The 20,633-nt window shown below is 40.9% G+C and overlaps 1 protein-coding gene across 17 annotated transcripts in view; it reads right to left on the bottom strand.

The window, feature by feature from the left end:
* LOC100656652 (protocadherin gamma-C5) overlaps positions 1 to 20,633 on the bottom strand; it is a 165,450-nt gene that overhangs the window by 33,272 nt on the left and 111,545 nt on the right. The window contains exons 1-2 of one of the 17 annotated variants that reach the window (XM_064277389.1): positions 1,098 to 5,788; positions 177 to 379 (exon numbers count right to left, since the gene is read on the bottom strand). The exons of 14 other annotated variants lie outside the window; for them this stretch is intronic. In XM_064277389.1, coding sequence (XP_064133459.1) covers positions 377 to 379; positions 1,098 to 3,527 — 2,433 coding nt within the window. In that variant the 5' untranslated portion in view covers positions 3,528 to 5,788 and the 3' untranslated portion in view covers positions 177 to 376. Of the gene's footprint in view, positions 1 to 176; positions 380 to 1,097; positions 5,789 to 20,633 lie in introns of those variants that run through there. 2 more of the 17 variants (XM_023549975.2, XM_023549899.2) reach the window with 2 other exon arrangements.

The raw sequence follows: 20,633 nt of genomic DNA, 5'->3' as shown, positions 1-20,633 counted from the left end.
ATTCCTAGCAGCTGCCACTGGTTAGAGGTATCCAGTAGTTTCTTCCCAATGCAAATGATGCCTGGGTTAATCTCTGAATACTGAGATCTTGGGTTATAGCTTAATAATCCCTTAGCAAGACTGGTTAGTTTTGATGGCGAGTGCTGAGCGTGGGCATTGGGTCTACAGTTGAGTAAGTTTACTTCCACTTGAAACGAGACCAAAGCCCACACTCTAGCCAGGCCACCCTCCTCATAAAGGAGATATTTGATCTAGGGAGAACCAGGTGAAAGTGTGGTCGCATCATCACAAAAACATCATCATTGAAAAAGCAGCTCCACTCTGGGGTCTTAAAAGCTTGCGAATGGCCATCTAAGATGCATCAATTGGTTCCAACCTACTTGAAGGAAAAAAATAAAAGAAAAAAGGAGAATGAAAAACACCAAAGACACAAGGAAAGTAATAGCCTAAGAGACAAAGGTCCACCTAAACCAGAGACTCCATCACCCTGAGACCAGGAGAATTAGATGATGCCCATCTACCGCCAATGACCGCCCTGACAGGGAACACACCAGAGAGTCCCAGATGGATTGGGAGAGAAGTTCAGAACAGAGCTCGAATTCACGCATAAAGACTAGACTTAATGGTCTGACAGAGACTGAAGGAACCCCTAGAATTATGGCCCCTGGACACTTTGTTACCCTGGAACTGAAACCATTCCTGAAGCCCACTCTTCAGACAAAGACTGGACTGGACTATAAAACAAAAAATAATACTTGTGAACAGTGTGCTTCTTAGTTCGATCAGATACACAAGACCAAATGGGTGGCTCCTGCCTGGAGGCCAGATGAGAAGGCAGGAAGGGATAGGAAATGGTCGAGTGGACACAAGAAACCCAGGGCAGAAAGGGGGAGTGTGCTGTCACATTGTAGGGATTGCAGCTAATGTCACATAACAATACGTGTATAAATTTTTTTATGAGAAATTAACTTGAGCTTTAAACTTTCACCTAAAGCACAACCTAAAAAAAAAAAAAAAAAAGCGGCCCCATACCTTCGTGAACATGGTGCAAGTATCAAAAAAGCATTGTCATTCAGGGCTGACCTGCCAACCCTTACCTGTCCGGGAGGGGCGCTCTCTGCACCCAACACCTGCCTATAGAATACAGGATCGCAGCTCCGCAGCGTGTTCTGGCAGCTGGCCAGCGGGCTGGAGGTGCTGGGTTTCTTCATCAGGGGGTCACTGCGGCGTGAGTCGGTGGTGAGGTACACCTGATGGTAAAGGTGTGGTGGCATCAGGCCTCCCCGAACAGCGTCCGCGTGCACGGAGGGCCCTGGTGTTCGGTACAGGGAGCTCACCGGGCCTCGGTATAGGGCCCTGGACTGCTTCCACTTGTAAACTTTGAATATGATGACTCCCACGACCGTGACTGCGAACCCCACGGAGACCAGGATTAGAGCAAGAAGTAGATAAAAGGTGAGATTTTTATTCTGCTCCCGGGGATCAGAGCCAGAGGAGAACTCGGCCTGAGCCTCCGGGGATTCCTCCGTTATTGACACAGTCAGGGTCGCAGTGGTGGACAGCGATGGCTCCCCATTGTCTGTGATCAATACTGTGAGAGTCTGCCTGGGCGAATCTGTGTCCTGAACTGGGCGGGCAGTGCTGACTTGACCTGTGTGAAGCCCCACGGCAAAAAGGCTCTGGTTGGGAGCACCCAAGAGGCTGTAGGAAAGCCAGGCATTGTGCCCTGCATCTGCGTCCCAGCCTACCACCCGTGTGACTATGTGGCCTACAGCAGAACCTCGAGGCAACATCACCACTGAGCTCCCGCCTGGCCAGGGGCATAGGATTTGGGGGGCATTATCATTGCAGTCAGTGACAAATATGTTCACGCTGATGTTGGTGGTCAGGATTGGGGTGCCGCCATCGCTGATATGAGCTGTTAATTTGAACTCCCGTCGATCCTCGTAGTCTAGGGGCACTAAGGATGATACCACGCCACTGTCACGATTTATCGTGAAATAGCGTCCCACTAGCCCAGTTTCAGCTCCTTGCTCCAGGAGAAAGAAGGAAAGGTGAGCATTCTGTGGGGCATCAGGGTCCCAAACACTTAGGTTTAGTATAGGAACCCCGGGGAGGTTATTTTCCTCAACGTAAACATCGTAGTAAGATTGGGAAGATTGAGGAGGGTTGTCGTTGATGTCCAAGACTTGGACCCGCACTGTCGTAAGGGCTGAGAGGGAAGGGGCTCCAGCATCTCGAGCAGTGATGCTGAGGTTGTATTCTGGCATGGTCTCTCGATCCAGGGCTGCGCTGGTTTTCAAAGTGAAGTAATTCTGGAGGGAAGAAGTAAGGCTGAAGGGGAGACCTGGCGGAACCTCGCAAGTCACCAACCCATTCTCCCCAGCATCCAAATCGGTTACACTGAGCAAAGCGATAACAGTCCCTAGAGGTGCATCCTCGGGGACTGGACTGTACACGGAGGTGACTGTGATCTCCGGAGCATTGTCATTCACGTCCACAACCTCTACCAAAACTTTGCAATGTGCTCCTTCGGGATTGGCGCCTTTGTCTTTGGCCTGGATGTAAATCTCATGGAGTTTCGTGTCTTCAAAGTCCAGTTGGCCCTTGATCGTCAGCATCCCGGTTACAAGGTCTAAAGCGAATAGATCTTGCACGCCAGGACGGTTGTGACTGCCGAAAGAGTAAATAATCTCACCGTTGGGGCCTTCGTCCAGGTCTGTTGCACGGACTTGCACCACGCGAGTGCCGGGTGGTGCATCCTCCGGGACCCGCGCCCGGTACAAGGACTGGTTAAAGGCGGGGGCATTGTCATTTGCGTCCAGCACAGTGATGCGAATGGGAAGGCTGGCAGAGCGAGCCGGAGTTCCTCCATCCAAAGCCGTGAGCACCAACTGGACACTTGGTTCTCGCTCCCAGTCTAGTGCGCGCTCCAGCACCAGCTCCGCGTACTTTGTGTTGTCCTCCCGTGTCTGCACACGCAGCGCAAAGTACTCGTTTCGGCTCAGCTCATAGGTTTGTAGAGAGTTGCTTCCCACATCGGGATCGTGCGCGCTCTCCAGAGGAAAGCGCGTCCCCGGCGCCACAGCCTCGCTAATCTCCAATTTCATTTCCCGGGCAGGGAAAGAGGGATTGTTGTCGTTGATGTCCTGGATCACCACTTCCGCCCTGAACAACTCCAGCGGTCTCTCCACTATCAACTCCAAAGTTACAGTACAGGAGGGCAGTGTCCCACACAGCTCCTCTCGATCCAGGCGGTCATTCACGAACATCTCTCCGGTCTCCCAGTTCACCTCAAAGAATTTTCGGCTAGCTCGGGGCACCACCCGGAGCCTGCGGGCTGACAGGCTGCCGAGATCCAAGCCCAGGTCCGCGACCACGTTGCCCACTGCGAAACCCTTCTCTCTTTCCTCCAAGATCTCATAGCGAATGACGGCGGACGCCTTGTGCAAGACACCAAGCAGAAGGAAAACTCCCACCACTCTCCCGATGCTTACCAGTCCGCTCCTCCAGCCCGCTGGGACCATCTCACTCAAAAGCAGTTCCTCTCAGCGGGGTCCAGATCGTCCCGGCTGTTTGGCTGAGAAACTTTCAGTGGCTTAGCGCTTGGGCGCTGGGCGCTGAGTCGGACATGGCTTTCTGGATGCCGTTGATTTGTTCTCCGGCTGTTCAGTCTCTGCCTCATCCCGGGGCGCCGAAAGGGGGACCGGCCGGGGCCAGATCTCCAGCGTCTTCATTGGACGACAGCGGCACACACAGTCCCAGCCAATAACTGCACAAAGAATGCGCTAGCGCCAGTTCTCTGAGCGGGACTCGCGCTAGCACCAGGAACTTCACTTACCTTTGGCTTCCTTCCAGAGTTTTCCTTCACAACGCCTTGGCATATCCCGACATCGGAATTTTACCTTAACCTGGAAAGCCAACTGCAGGGCGATGGAACTGACCGCTCTGCAAGTCTCCAAATCAAGTTAAGGCTTGTTAAACACTTGAACCGCTTTCTTTAATCGAAAGAAGAGGGATCAAACCAAACCGAAAACAACACAACGTTGTCTGGAAAAACGCCAACAATTTTGAGTTGTTGGAAGGCTGGGTAAAATCGATCTAGCCAGACCCTAGGTGTAAGGAGGCATTTGGCATTTCTGTGGAGATGTTTTTAGTTTGTTTTGTCTTTTACAAAATGAGGCTGTAGAAATTCTTGTCACTTCCTCAGCGGAGCAAATCAACAGGAGCTACTATCCATTTGGTTTAACTCCTTCTTATGAAATTAAAATATATAATTCAGATTTAATTTCTCTTAAAACTGGATGTCGTTTAGCTCTCATTTCTTAAGAACCAGCGAGCAAGGTGACATTTTCCTACTGACTTTCCCAAAGAGCATCATCTCAATCTTAAAGCATCATTTCAAACATTTTCCTTTCATGATCAATCCTTTCCTCAAGGTCCTGGATTGATATGCCACAAGGAGAAGTTGCATTGGTAATAAAGGTTAAACAAAAAACAAAAAAGCCAGGCCTATTGACCACCTAGAACCTTTATAAAATGATAGATAATGATAGCAAAGATCCATGAAGTCTTTAGAGGAATACAAAGCCTTTGGCCACAGAATAAAAGCCTCAGTCTTCTGCATCTAGGATCGTAGTAACCAAACAAAAGAGCAATGTTAGCATAAGGAATAAGAGAGTCAGCTATGAAATAAACCAGAGCTGAGTTGTACGCCCTTAGATAAGAAACTAACTTCTTAGCTTCCTGGGGCTCCTATCCTATCAAATGAATAAGGCCGATAAAGTGTCCAGCAGAGAGTAAGCCTCAATTAATGATGCAAACCACCCTCTTAGATACTAGATTTAAAATTTCAGAGTCTCATACTATTTTTGTATACTTGTCTTGGACATCCTTTTGATTGTACATAGCCCTTTCTGAAGTATAATTAATTGTACTTTGAACACAGGCGGGTTAGTAGGCAGACAGGTTAGATAAGTAGATAGGAAATAAGTGTTTTTAGGGTAGTCGCTGAAGACATGAAAAGCCTCATATGATCTGCCTCTATATGCCCTCACTAATTTAATCTCTTAAAATCAATTTTAAATATTCAAGTTTGACACTTGGTCAGGCCACCAAGAAAGCTGACATAAAGAACATATTTCATATATTCTGGAGTATAATATATATATATTTCTATACATAGAATATAGCCCAGTTACTTGCTACTCAAAGTGTGAACCAAGAACCAGTGGCATAGGCATTACCTGGGAGCTTGTTAAAAATGCAAAAATGCCCTACTCCCTATCTACTGAACCAGGATCTGCATTTGAACAAAACACCTGGTGATTTGAATGCACAATAAAGTTTGCGAAGCACTGGCCTAATGAGTTATACAGAGACATACTGATTTATCAATCATTTTTTCCATTCACCATCACTTAGTTTACGATCTTGTTTTGGCAAACTATCTTAAAAATTTAAGCAATTTTCCCATCAATAATAGGGCCCATGGTTTTCTTAAGTCCTCTTTATAAGCCAGCAAAACCCTCCTGGATACATTCTTCACAGTAGCCAAAGAGATTTTCTTACAGTGTTAATTGGATCATACTATTCTGCAGCTCAGAACTTCTCAGCAGCGTCTCATTGCCCTTGGGAGAAAAAAACCCAAATCCTTTGCATAGTATACAAGGTTCTTTCTCATGCCTTCTCCCTCTCTCTCAGTATTACACTGCTTTTCAATGTTGTCTTCAGTCAGGCTCTTTTGTGCCTCAGGGCCTTCCATGCAAGCTGTTCCTCTCCCAAGAAAGCTTCTTTTCCCCTCCCTCCCCCCCCCCAATTTTTTTTTTCTTTTTTCCCTTTGCTTTAAGAGGATCCCTGGTGGTACAGTGGTTAAGCAATGGGCTGCTGACCAAAAGGTCAGCGGTTTGAGTTCACCAGCCTCTCTGAGGGAGAAAGGCCTGGGGATCTGCTTCCATAAAGATTATAGACCTATGGGGCAGTTCTATTTTGCTTTGCTAATTCTTACAAATCTTATTAGTCTCGGTTTAAATATTATTTCCTAGTAGAGGTCTTCAATATGACCCACTTGAAACCAGGATCTTTTGTTCCTTCCCAGAACACCTTATATTTTCTTTCATTGAACTTATCACAATTTAAGTTTTCATAATTATTTTTTGTTTAAACATAACATCTTCCTCTCCCGCTAAAAATAAAAGCTCCAGAAAGGCAGGGACCATGTCTGTTTGGATGACCCTAGTATCCACAGTAAGGAACCCTGGTGGTGCATTGGTTGAGCACTCAGCTGCAACCTGGAAGGTGTGCAGCTGGAACCTACTAGCCACTCCATGGGAGGAAGTTGTGGCATTCTGCTTCTGTAAAGAGTTACAGCCTTGGAAACCCTATGGGGCAATTCTACTCTGTCCTGTAGGGTCGCTACGAGTCGGAATCGAATTGACAGCAACAGGTTTTGTTTTGCTTTTGGTATCCACAGTGCGTAGCAGAGTAGGTACTTAATAATTATTAATATAGCAAATATTCATGTTAATGAAATAGGTGTCATAAAATACACTAACCAAAAAAAAAAAAAACCCAGACTCTTTGCGATTGAGTTGATTCCTACTCATAGAGGCCCTATAGGACAGAGTAGAACTGCCCCATACGGTTTCCAAGGAGTGGCTGGTAGATTCAAACTGCTGACCTTTTGCTTAGCAGCCCCAGCTCTTAACTACTGCACCACCATATATATTCACTTGTATGTTTTTAGTCTCTCTAGTAGTAAGCATTTCTGGAAGATAATTCACTACTTCAAGCTACCAGTAAGCCTCATGAAATGGTTTCTTTTTTTTTTTTATGGTTGATTAAGAATAATTTTTTATTGTGATGAAATATATATATAACAAAACATTTGCCATTTCAATCACTTTTATGTGTACAGTTCAGTGACATTATTTATGTTCCTCATGTGGTACAACCGTCACCATTATCTATTTCCAATTTTTTCATCATCTTTAATAGAAACGCAGTACCCCTTAAGCAGTACCTCTCATTTTCCCCTCCAAACGAGGTCTGGTAACCACTGATAAACTTTGGTCTCTATGCATTTGCCTATTCTAGATATTTCATGTCAATGGAACCACATAATAGTTGCCCTTTTGTGTCTGACCTATTTTACTTAACGTAATGTTTTCAGGGTTCATCCATCCCATGGCATATATCAGAACTTAATTTTTCTTTGTGCCTTAATAGTATTCCTTTGTACGTATTTCCACATTTTGTTTATCCATTCATCTGTTGATGGACAGGAGTTATTTCCATCTTTTGGCTATTGTGAATAATACTGCAATAAACACTGGTGTACAAGTATCTGTTTGAGTCCCTGCTTTCAATTCTCCTGGGTATACACCTAGACGTGGAATTGCTGGGTTATATGGTAGTTCTATGTTTAACTCCTGGAGGAAGCATCATATTGTTTTTCACAGCAGCTGCACCATTTTACATTCCCATCAGCAATGGATGAGCGTTTCAAGTTCTCTACATCCTCATCAACACTTGTTATTCCTCCCACCCCCCCCTTTTTTTTTTTAATAATAGCCATTCTAGTGGGGGTGAAGTGGTTTTGTTTTGCATTGCCCTAAAAGGTCGGCAGTTTGAATCCACTAGCCACTCCTCAGAAACCCTACAGGGCACTTCTACTCCTATATAGTCCTATAGGGTCGCTATGAGTTGGAATTGACTAGATGGCAACGGGTTTTTTTTTTATTGACGTTGAGCATCTTTTTATGTGCTCATTGGCCATTTGTATATCTTCTTTGGTGAAATGCCTATTCAAGACCTTTGCCAGTTTTTTAATTGGTTTTTATTTGTTGTTGTTCTTGAGTTGTGGAAGTTCTTTATATTTTGGGGATATTAAACTCTTATCAGATATATGGTTCCCAAATATTTTCTCCCAATCTATGAGTTGTCTCTTCACTTTGTTCATAAAATCCTTTGATGCACAAACATTTTTAATTCTGATGATATCCAATTTATCTATTTTATCTTTTGTTAATTTAGACATGCTTTTGGTGTCATATCTAAGAATCCATTGTCAAAAAATTGTTCTTGAAACATTACTTATATGTTTTTGAAACTGTTTCTTAACCTAATGACCTCTTACTTGCTACAGCCATATAAGATATGGTAATATGACTCACAATGGACAAAAAAAAAAAAAAAAAAGATGGCATAGCTAGCTATGTCACTTATATCCAGGGGAAATGGAAGCACCCATATACAGTATTGATATAATTTTCTAGTTTCCATATTCTTCCCTCTCTGTTTTATAATTTCGAAAGCTTCTGACCTATGCAGATACAGCAAACATAATAAACTTTTAAAATGCAAAGTGAATGTAATATGGCGATCAAGAGTGAAGCCTTGTTGTCTTAATATTTTTAAAAACTTTTAACAGCTTTATAATTTATATACTATACAATGTACCCATGCAATTCAATAACTTTTAGTAAATTTTTTCATTTGTGCAACCAACACTGCAAACCAGTTTTAGAATACCCTCATCACCTCCAAAAGTTCCCTCATGCCTGTCTGCAGTCAATTCTTGCTCCTACCCCCAGCCTCAGGCAACCACTAATGTACTTCCTGTCTATACAGTTTTGCCTAGAAATTTCATGAAAATGGAACTAAAAATGTGTAGTCTTTTTTTTGGGGGGGTCTGGCTTTTTTCACTTAGTATAATGTCAAACTCAGCTTTTAACTATACTCTCAAATCTGTTCCTTCTTCAACCTTTCTCAAATAGTAAATGGCACTTCCATCTAACTACGTAGTTTACTCAAGTCAGAAATTCAGGAGCCACTCTTAGCATCTTCTTCTGCATGTCCACATACAATTCATTACCAGTTCAATGCTTACTACCTCCAAAATACATCCTGAATCTATAACTTCTTCCTTTTGCCACTGCCACCACCTAAGTCAAAGCCACCTTGAATATTGTCAGAACCTCCTCCTGGGTCTTCTTCCTCTCTTGCTTTCTCTAAAATCCATTTCACACCCGGAAGCCTGAATGATTTTTCAAAAATATAAATCAGATTATATACTCCCCTTGCCAAACATAGTGATTGGCACCAGGACCAGCTACACAATTTATGAGGCCACTGCAAAATGAAGAGGTGCTCCTTGTTAAACAATTATTAAGACTTTCAAGATGGTAACAGAAGAGCACTAAACTAAGCAAGGCCCTTTGGGACTGACTGCACAGGTCACATGTCCATGAAGCTGGCCCAGCCTAGCACAGAGGACGCTCTCAATAAATGTTAGGTAATATTATTTCACGAGGGTCAATAATATCAAAAAATCCTGCTCAAGATGCTATCAACTTAAGTGTATCATTTAAGGAGAAATGATATAAAAAATAACCAATAGATCAATCAAACATATACCCCAGTTTAGGAAAGTGGGAGATTTTTATCTGAAGGTTAGCTGAATATTTTGCATACTTTGGTTTGAAAAGATCATCTATGAGTCTTAAGAATAAGTTTTTTAAGACTTCCATTCTATCTACCCTTAGAATATAAGAAATTATCTCATCAAAATATTTTGGAAGTATAAACAGTGATTTCAGAGCTATAAACAATAATTTTTAAAAATTTGAAAAGACATTTACACTTCCTCCCCCGACCTGAGTGTTATTCGCTTCTAGTCTTGACCACATTAATACCCCCTCACTGTTTATTATATCACAAATCTTAAATATGTCAGGAAACTACTTGCAAAAAACGTATTAAATTTTTCCATATGGAAATTCCCCAAGAGACCTAAATTCTCCTTAAAGTGGTAGAATTTATTCAATTTTGCCCCAGCATATTGCTAGTATATTGCTATCTATATTATTATCAGTTCTCACCAAATGAGTAGCCTTATATGACTGAGTTGTTTATTTTTTCTAATTGAAGTAATTCACTTCAATATATACTGGCAATTTTGAGTAAGAAAGGAGCATGTCTTTCTGATCATTAAAACCTACTGGAAACATAGAAATTTAGTACGTGATAAAGATGTTATTTCAAATCACAGGGACAAAGATAAAATTTCTTCTGCCCAAAATTTTATTATGAAAACCTTTAAACATATGAAAATGTTGCATGGCAGACACCCATATACCCACCACCTAGACTCTACTAGTATTTCTAACATTTTGCCATATTTGCTTATCACATACCTTTCCATCCATCAATCCCTATTATTAATGCATCCTATTTTTTTAATAATTTTTATTGAGCTTTAAGTGAACGTTTACAAATCAAGTCAGACTGTCACATATTATTTTTTTAATAATTTTTATTGAGCTTTAAGTGAACGTTTACAAATCAAGTCAGACTGTCACATATAAGCTTATATACATCTTACTCCATACTCGCACTTACTCTCCCCCTAATGAGTCAGCCCTTCCAGTCTCTCCTTTCGTGACAATTTTGCCAGTTTCTAACCCTCTCTACCCTCCCATCTCCCCTCCAGACAGGAGATGCCAACACAGTCTCAAGTGTCCACCTGATACAAGTAGCTCACTCTTCATCACCATCTCTCTCCAACCCATTGTCCAGTCCCTTCCATGTCTGATGAGTAGTCTTCGGGAATGGTTCCTGTCCTGGGCCAACAGAAGGTTTGGGGACCGTGACCACCGGGATTCCTCTAGTCTCAGTCAGACCATTAAGTCTGGTCTTTTTATGAGAATTTGGGGTCTGCATTCCACTGATCTCCTGCTCCCTCAGGGGTTCTCTGTTGTGTTCCCTGTCAGGGCCGTCATTGGTTGTAGCCGGGCACCATCTAATTCTTCTGGTCTCAGGATGATGTAGTCGCTGGTTCATGTGGCCCTTTCTGTCTCTTGGGCTTGTAATCACCTGTGTCCTTGGTGTTCTTCATTCTCCTTTGATCCAGGTGGGTTGAGACCCATTGATGTACCTTAGATGGCCGCTTGTTAGCATTTAAGACCCCAGACACCACATTTCAAAGTGGGATGCAGAATGTTTTCATAATAGTATTATTTTGCCAATTGACTTAGAAGTCCCCTTAAGCCATAGTCCCCAAACCCCCGCCCCTGCTCCGCTGACCTTTGAAGCATTCAGTTTATCCCGGAAACTTCTTTGCTTTTGGTCCAGTCCATTTGAGCTGACCTTCCGTGTATGGAGTATTGTCCTTCCCTTCACCTAAAGTAGTTCTTATCTACTAACTAATCAGTAAATAACCCTCTCCCACCCTCCCTCCCTCCCCCTCCTTGTAACCACAAAAGTATGTGTTCTTCTCAGTTTATACTATTTCTCAAGATCTTATAATAGTGGTCTTATACAGTATTTGTCCTTTTGCCTGTGACTAATTTCACTCAGCATAATGCCTTCGCATCCTATTTTTTTAAAGCACTTCATGTAACTTGAAGACACCAGTGTACTTCAGCCTTAAACGCTTCAGCATGCATATGATATCATTGACAAAAGCAAACAGCTGTGTAACCCAAATCCTTATCAAGTTATAAAATATTCTATCACCTCAGAAATTCCTTTGTGCTCCTTCTCAGTTAATCCCCACTTTGAACTCCCAAGCAACCGTTATTCTGACATTTTGCATGGTACATTAGTTTTGCCTGTTTAGAACTTTATATAGATGGAATCATTTAATATGCCCTATTCTGAGCAGTACTTCTTTCATTCAGCAAAATGTTTTTGAGATTCGTCCATGTTGTTGCATGCATCAATGGTTCATTCCTTTTTACTATTCAATAGAATCCCATTGTATGCATATATCACACTTTGGTTATTCATTCTGCTGTTAATAAACATTTGGATCGCTTCCAGTTTGGGATGATTATGCATAACACTGATATGAACATTCTTGTAGAAGTCTTTTTGAGGACATGTGTTTTCATTTATCTTGGATAAATATGTAAGAGTGGAATTGCTGGACATTATAGGACTGATGTATATTTATTTTTATGAGAAACATACAGACCTTTCCCAAAGTGGCTATACAATTTGCAGTCCCACCAACAATGGAAGAGAATTCCAATTGCTCCACATACTCAGCACTTGGTGTTGTTGGGTCTTTCTAATTTTGGTCATTCTGGTTGGTATGTAACAATAGCTCATTATGGTTTTAATTTGCATTTCCTTGATGATTAAGGATGCTGAGCACTTCTTCCATGTGATTATTGGCTATTTGCATTGCCTTGTAGTGAACTGTCAAAAACTTTTGCCCATTTTTTAAAAAGTAAATTGTTAATTTCTAATTATTGAGTTTTAGGAGTTCTTAATATAAATTTTTTTTTTTTAATATATATCCTGCATTACAGGTCCTTTGTTAGAGATATACAGTAGTTCTTTTATCCAGCAAATATTAACTGATCAACCACTATGTGCCAGGCAATGTACTGAATTAAACTTGGTGTCTGCCTTGTGGAAAGCCATAGTCTAGGTCTCAAGATGAAATTTTTAAATAAATGGTAATTGGGACAACTGGATAACCACTTGGAAAAAAAAAGATAAAACTATATCCATACACCACCACACACACAAATAAACCCCAAATAAATAAAGGATCTACATGTAAAAAGTAAAAATATACAAGTATTAGAAGAAAAGTGATGAATTTTTCTATAACCTGGGTGTAGGGAAACATTTTCTAATTATGACTCAAAGCCTAGACGCAATACAAGAAAAGATTGCTTCATTTGATTGTATAAAAATAAAGAGAAAAAAGGTTATCATGCAAAAAAAAAAAATCACAAGCAAAGAGAAAAGGCAAATGACATACTGGGAGAAAATATTTGCAACATTATTATTTTTTTTTATTAACTTTTATTGAGCTTCAAGTGAACGTTTACAAATCAAGTCAGTCTGTCACATATAAGTTTATATACATCGTACTCCTTACTCCCACTTGCTCTCCCCCTAATGAGTCAGCCCTTCCAGTCTCTCCTTTCGTGACAATTTTGCCAGCTTCCAACTCTCTCTATCCTCCCATCCCCCCTCCAGACAGGAGATGCCAACACAGTCTCAAGTGTCCACCTGATATAATTAGCTCACTCTTCATCACCATCTCTCTCCTACCCACTGTCCAGTCCCTTTCATGTCTGATGAGTTGTCTTCGGGAATGGTTCCTGTCCTGTGCCAACAGAAGGTTTGGGGACCATGCCCGCTGGGATTCCTCTAGTCACAGCCAGACCATTAAGTATGGTATTTTTATGAGAATTTGGGGTCTGCATCCCACTGATCTCCTGCTCCCTCAGGGGTCCTCTGTTGTGCTCCCTGTCAGGGCAGTCATTGGTTGTGGCCAGGCACCAACTAGTTCTTCTGGTCTCAGGATAATATAGGTCTCTGGTTCATGTGGCCCTTTCTGTCTCTTGGGCTCTTAGTTGTCGTGTGACCTTGGTGTTCTTCATTCTCCTTTGCTCCAGGTGGGTTGAGACCCATTGATGCATCTTAGATGGCCGCTTGTTAGCATTTAAGACCCCAGACGCCACATTTCAAAGTGGGATGCAGAATGTTTTCATAACAGAATTATTTTGCCAATTGACTTAGAAGTCCCCTTAAAGCATGGTTCCCAAACCCCCGCCCTTGCTCCGCTGACCTTTGAAGCATTCATTTTATCCCAGAAACTTCTTTGCTTTTGGTCCAGTCCAATTGGGCTGACCTTCCATGTATTGAGTGTTGTCCTTCCCTAAAGCAGTTCTTATCTACTAATTAATCAGTAAAAAACTCTCTCCCTCCCTCCCCCCTCCTCGTAACCACAAAAGTATGTGTTCTTCTCAGTTTATACTATTTCTCAAGATCTTATAATAGTGGTCTTATACAATATTTGTCCTTTTGCCTCTGACTGGTTTCGCTCAGCATAATGCCTTCCAGGTTCCTCCATGTTATGAAATGTTTCACAGACTCGTCACTGTTCTTTATCGATGCGTAGTATTCCATTGTGTGAATATACCACAGTTTATTTACCCATTCATCCGTTGATGGACACCTTGGTTGCTTCCATGCAACATTATTTTTGATGAAGGGCTAATATCGCTAATATACAAAGAGCTTTTTTAAAAGTTAAGATAAAAAGCTCAAAAAATTTAATAGAAAAATAACAATAGACACGAACAATTTTTAAGAATATTTAAACTTGGTCTTAAACATATGAAAAGGTATTTCACTTCATTAAAATGAGATAAATTATACTTAAAACTATACTGAGATATTATCTTTTTAACCTATAAGATTGGGAAAAATTAAAATGTTTGACATCATACTCTGTAAATGAGGCTACGGGAAACCAGCATTCTCATCTATTGCTAGCAGGAATGCAACATGGTACTACTCACGGTACAGTGTATGTTTGATGTTAGTTATATCTAACAGAACTATATAAGCAATTACACTTCTAGGAATTTACCCTGAATATACATCTTAAACATTATGAAAATACATACACAGAAAACCCTAAAAAATACACAAGAAAACTACTGGAACTAAAAGAAGATTTCAGCAAAGCATCAGTATACAAGACATTTACAATAGCCCCCAAGAAGATAAAATACTTAGGAATAAACCTAAGCAGAGAAGTAAAAGACCTATGCAAAGAAAACGACAAGACACTACCGCAAGAAATCAAGAGAGCTACCTAAGTGGAAAAACATACCATGCTAAATAGGAATAGAAGGAAAATTCTCAACATAATAAAGGGCATTTATACAAAGCCAACATTACCCTAAATGGAGAGAGCTTGAAAACATTCCCACTGAGATCGGGAACCAGACAAGGATGCCCTTTATCACCACTCTTACTCAACATTGTGCTGGAAGTCCTAGCCAGAGCAATTAGGCTGGATAAAGAAATAAAGGGCATCCAGATTGGCAAGAAAGAAGTAAAAGTATCTCTATTTGCAGATGACATGATCTTATACACAGAAAACCCTAAGGAATCCTCCAGAAAACTATTGAAACTAGTAGAAGAGTTCCGCAGAGTATCGGGATACAAGATAAACATACAAAAATCAGTTGGATTCCTCTACACCAACAAAAAGAACATCGAAGAGGAAATCACCAAATCAATGCCATTTACGGTAGCCCCCAAGAAGATAAAATACTTAGGAATAAATCTTACCAGAGATGTAAAAGACTTATACAAAGAAAACTACAGTACACTTCTGCAAGAAACCAAGAGACTTGCGTAAGAGGAAGAACATACCTTGCTCACGGATAGGAAGACTTAACATTATAAAAATGTCTATTCTACCAAAAGCGATCTATACATTTAATGCAATTCCGATCCAAATCCCAATAACATTCTTTAGTGAGATGGAGAAACAAATCACCAATTTCATATGGAAGGGAAAGAGGCCCTGGATAAATAAGGCATTACTGAAAAAGAAGAACAAAGTAGGAGGCCTTACTTTACCTGATTTTACAACCTATTATACCGCCACAATAGTCAAAACAGCCTGGTACTCGTACAACAACAGATACATGGACCAATGGAACAGAATTGAGAATCCAGACATAAATCCAACCACATATGAGCAGCTGATATTTGACAAAGGCCCCAAAACAGTTAAGTGGGGAAAAGACAGTCTTTTTAATAAATGGTGCTGGCATAACTGGATATCCATCTGCAAAAAAAATGAAACAAGACCCATACCTCACTCCTTGCACAAAAACTAACTCAAAATGGATCAAAGACCTAAATATAAAATCTAAAACGATAAAAGTCATGGAAGAAAAAATAGGGACAATGTTAGGAGCCCTAATACATGGCATAAACAGTACACAAAACATTATAAAGAACACAGAAGAAAAACTAGATAACTGGGAGCTCCTAAAAATCACTTATCCTCATCCAAAGACTTCACCAAAAGAGTAAAAAGACTACCTATGGATTGGGAAAAAGTTTTTAGCTATGACATTTCTGACCAGTGCCTGATCTCTAAAATCTATATAATACTGCAAAAACTCAACTGCAAAAAGACAAATAGCCCAATTAAAAAGTGGGCAAAAGATATGAATAGACACTTCACTAAAGAAGACATTCAGGTAGCTAACAGATACATGAGGAAATGTTCACTATCATTAGCCTTTAGAGAAATGCAGATCAAAACTACAGTGAGATTTCATCTCACTCCAACAAGGCTGGCTTTAATCCAAAAAACACAAAATAATAAATGCTGGAGAAACTGTGGAGAGATTGGAACACTTCTACACTGCTGCTGGGAATGTCAAATGGTACAACCACTTTGGAAATCGATTTGGCACTTCCTTAAAAAGCTAGAAATAGAACTACCATAGGATCCAGCAATCCCACTCCTTGGAATATATCCTAGAGAAATAAGAGCCTTTACACAAACAGATATATGCACATCCATGTTCACTGCAGCACTGTTTTCAACAGCAAAAATATGGAAGCAACCAAGGTGCCCATCAATGGATGAATGGATAAATAAATTATGGTATATTCACACAATGGAATACTACGCATCGATAAAGAACAGTGACAAATCTGTGAAACATTTCATAACATGGAGGAGCCTGGAAGGCATTATGCTGAGTGAAATTAGTCAGTTGCAAAAGGACAAATATTTTATAAGACCACTATTATAAGAACTTGAGGAATAGTTTAAACTGAGAAGAAAACATTCTTTTGTGGTTACGAGAGGGGGGAGGGAGGGATGGTGGGAGAGGGGTACTTACTAATTAGGTAGTAGATAAGAACTACTTTAGGTGAAGGGAAAGACAACACATAGTACAGGGGAAGTCAGCACAATTGGACTAAACCAAAAGCAAAGAATTTTGCTGAATAAACTGAATGCTTCAAAGACCAGCGTAGCAGGGGCAGGGGTCTGGGGACCATGGTTTCAGGGGACATCTAAGTCAATTGGCATAATAAAATCTGTTAACAAAATATTCTGCATCCTACTTTGAAGAGTGGCGTCTGGATCTTAAACACTAGCAAGCAGCCATCTAAGATGCATCAATTGGTCTCGACTGACCTGGATCAAAGGAGAATGAAGAACACCAAGGACACAAGGTGATTACAAGCCCAAGAGACAGAAAGGGCCACATGAACCAGTAACTACATCATCCTGAGACCAGAAGAATTAGATGGTGCCCGGCTACAACCAATGATGGCCCTGACAGGGAACACAACAGAGAACCCCTCAGGGAGCAGGAGAGCAGTGGGATGCAGACCCCAAATTCTCATAGGACCAGACTTAATGGTCTGACTGAGACTGGAAGGTCCCCGGTGGTCATGGCCCCCCGACCTTCTGTTGGCCCAGGACAGGAACCATTCCCAAAGCCAACTCTTTAGACATGGATTGGACTGGACAATGGGTTGGAGAGGGATGCTGGTGAGGAGTGAGCTTCTTGGATTAGGTGGACACTTTAGACTATGTTGGCATCTCCTGCTTGAAGGGGAGATGAGAGTGTGGAGGGGGTTAGAAGCTGGCGAAAAGGACAGGAAAAGAGAGAGTGGAGGGGGACAGCAGGCTGTCTCATTAGGGGGAGAGGAATTGGGAGTGTGTAACAAGGTGTATATGGGTTTTTGTGTGAGAGACTGACTTGAATTGTAAACTTTTGCTTAAAGTACAATAAAAATTATTAAAAAAAAAAACCATGCTCATAGATAGGAAGACTCAACATTGTGAAAATTTCAATTCTGCCCAAAGCGATCTACAGATACAATGCAATCCTGACCCAAATTTCAACAGCATTTTTTAACAAAATGGAGAAACAAATCACTAACTTCATATGAAAAAGGAAGAGGCCCTGGATAAGTAAAGCATTACTGAAGAAGAACAAAGTAAGAGGCCTCACACTACCTGATTTTAGAACCTATAATGCCACCATGGTAGTCAGAATAGGCTAGTACTGGTACAATAGCAGATACGTAGACCAATGGAATGGAATTGAGAACCCAGATGTAAATTCATCCACCTATGAGCAGCTGATATTTGACAAAGGTCCAGAGCCCACTAAATGTGGAAAAGACAGTCTCTTTAACACATGGTGCTGGCATAACTGGATATCCATCTGCAAAAAAGAGAAACAAGACCCATACCTCACACCATGTACAAAAACTAACTGAAAATGGATCAAAGATCTAAATACAAAATCTAAAACAATAAAGATCATGGAAGATAAAATAGGGACAACACTAGGAGCCCTAATACATGGCATATACAGAATACAAACCATAACTAACAATGCACAAACACCAGAACAGAAATTAGATAACTAGGAGCTCCTAAAAATCAAACACTTATGTTCATTGAAAGGCTTCACCAAAAGAGTGAAAAGAGAAACTACAGATGGGAAAAATTTTTTGGCTACGACATATCTGACAGAGGTCTAATCTCTAAAATCTACAAGATATGGTAGTATCTTGACAACAAAAAGACAAATAACCCAATTAAAAATGGGCAAAGGATATGAACAGGCACTTCACCAAAGAAAACACTGAGGCAGCTAATAGATACATGAGGAAATGCTCACGATCATTAGCCATTAGAGAAATGCAAATCAAAACTACAATGAGATACCATCTCACTCCAACAAGGCTGGCACTAATTAAAAAAAACACAAAATAATAAATTTTGGAGAGGCTGTAGAGAGACTGGAACACTTACGCAGCGCTGGTGGGAATGTAAAATGGCACAACCACTTTGGAAAACAATTTGGCACTTCCTTAAAAAGCTAGAAATAGAAGTACCAGACAATCTAGCCATCCCACTCCTTGGAATATAAAAACCCATATATCCTACAGAAATAACAGCCATCACACCAATAGATATATGCACACTCATGTTCCTTGCACCACTGTTTACAATAGCAAAAAGATGGAAACAACCTAGTGACTTCAACAGACCAATGGCTAAACAAATTATGGTACATACACACAATGGAATATTATGCAATGATAAAGAACAATGATAAATCCAAGAAACATCTCACACCATGGATGAATCTGGACAGCATTATGCTGAGTGAAATTAATGACAGGCAGAAGGACAAATACCGTATAAGACCACTATTATAAGAACTTAAAAAAAGGTTTAAACACAGAAGAAAACATTCTTTGATGGTTACAAGGGTGGAGAGGGAGGGAGAGGGGAATTCGCTAACTAGATAGCAGACAAGAATCATCTTAGGTGAAGGGAAGGACAACACACAATACAAGGGAAGTCAGCACAACTGGACCAAAGCAAAAGCTAAGAAGATTCCTGAACATAACCAAACACTTTGAGGGATATGGTAGCCGGGTCCATGGTTTTGGAGGACATCTAGGTCAATTAACGTAACAAAGTTTATTAAGAAAATGTTATGCATCCCACTTTGGTGAGTGGCATCTGGGGTCTCAAAATTGCGAGCAGCCATCTAAGATGCATCAATTGGTCCCAACCTATTTGAGCAAAGGAGAATGAACACCAAAGACACAAGGAAAATATTAGCCCAAGAGACAAAAGGTCCACATAAACCAGAGACTCCATCAGCCTGAGACCAGAAGAGCTAGATGGTGCCCAGCTACCATCAATGACTGCCCTGACAGGGAACACAACATAGAGTCCTGGATGGAGTGGGAGAAAAGTGCGGAGCAGATCTCACATTCACGTGAAAAGACCAGGCTTGACGATCTGACAGAGACTGCAGGAACCCCCAGAACTATGGCCCCTGGACACTCTGTTAACCCAGAACTAAAATCATTCCCAAAACCCACTCTTCAGACAAATAGTAGACTGGGCTATAAAACATAAAATAATACTTGTGAAGAGTGTGCTTCTTAGTTCAATCAGATACATGAGACCAAATGGGCAGCTCCTGTCCAAAGGCAGAATGAGAAGGCAGGAAGGGACAGGAAATGGCTGAGTAGACACAGGAAATGCCGGATGGAAAGGGGGAGTGTGCTGTCACATTACAGGATTGCTATTAACGTCACATAACAATATGTGTACAAATTTTGTGTAAGAAATTAACTTGAGCTGTAAACTTTGACCTAAAGCACAATAAAAAAATTATGAAAATACATATGCACCATGTTATTCATTATAGCATTATTTGTAATTGCAAAAAACATTGGAAACTGTCTAATTGGCTAACTACCAGTTGATTGGAATAAACTATGATATGTATACACACAATGGAGTTCTATGCAACTTAAAAAAAAACAACGAAGATCTCTATAAATCGATATAGCAAAGTGCAAACTTCTGCTGCTGATCTTGAGTGAGTAACTAGTGTGGAGCTTGAGAAATCAACTGATCAAAATATGCTTTTAGATATTAGCTCAACAGGCAGTGAAGGACTATAATCTCTGAGAGAAGGGAAGGAAGGGAACTGAGTCCTAGGATCTCCAGTTGTTTTTTTTTTTTTTTTTTGCCCAGAAGTAATTTTCAGACTAGCAAAAGAGAAATAAAAGAATAACAACACACTGGTTGTGCTGAGTTGAGAAGTGGAGATTAGAGTTTGTAGAAACTGAGCTAGCTAGAATTTGAGGGACAGAGTATCAAAGGGAATGAAGCTACACAAAGAAAGAACTCCAGAAATCTGGATAAGCGCCTTCTTGGGTCTTTGACTGAGTACTAATCTGAGCATGCCTATCAAGGCTGGGCAAAGAACAATTGCCAGGGAGCTATT

The sequence above is a fragment of the Loxodonta africana genome, chromosome 2 (assembly GCF_030014295.1).
Source record: "Loxodonta africana isolate mLoxAfr1 chromosome 2, mLoxAfr1.hap2, whole genome shotgun sequence".
Lineage (NCBI taxonomy): Eukaryota > Metazoa > Chordata > Mammalia > Proboscidea > Elephantidae > Loxodonta > Loxodonta africana.
This window is presented reverse-complemented; position numbering and strand designations above follow the sequence as displayed.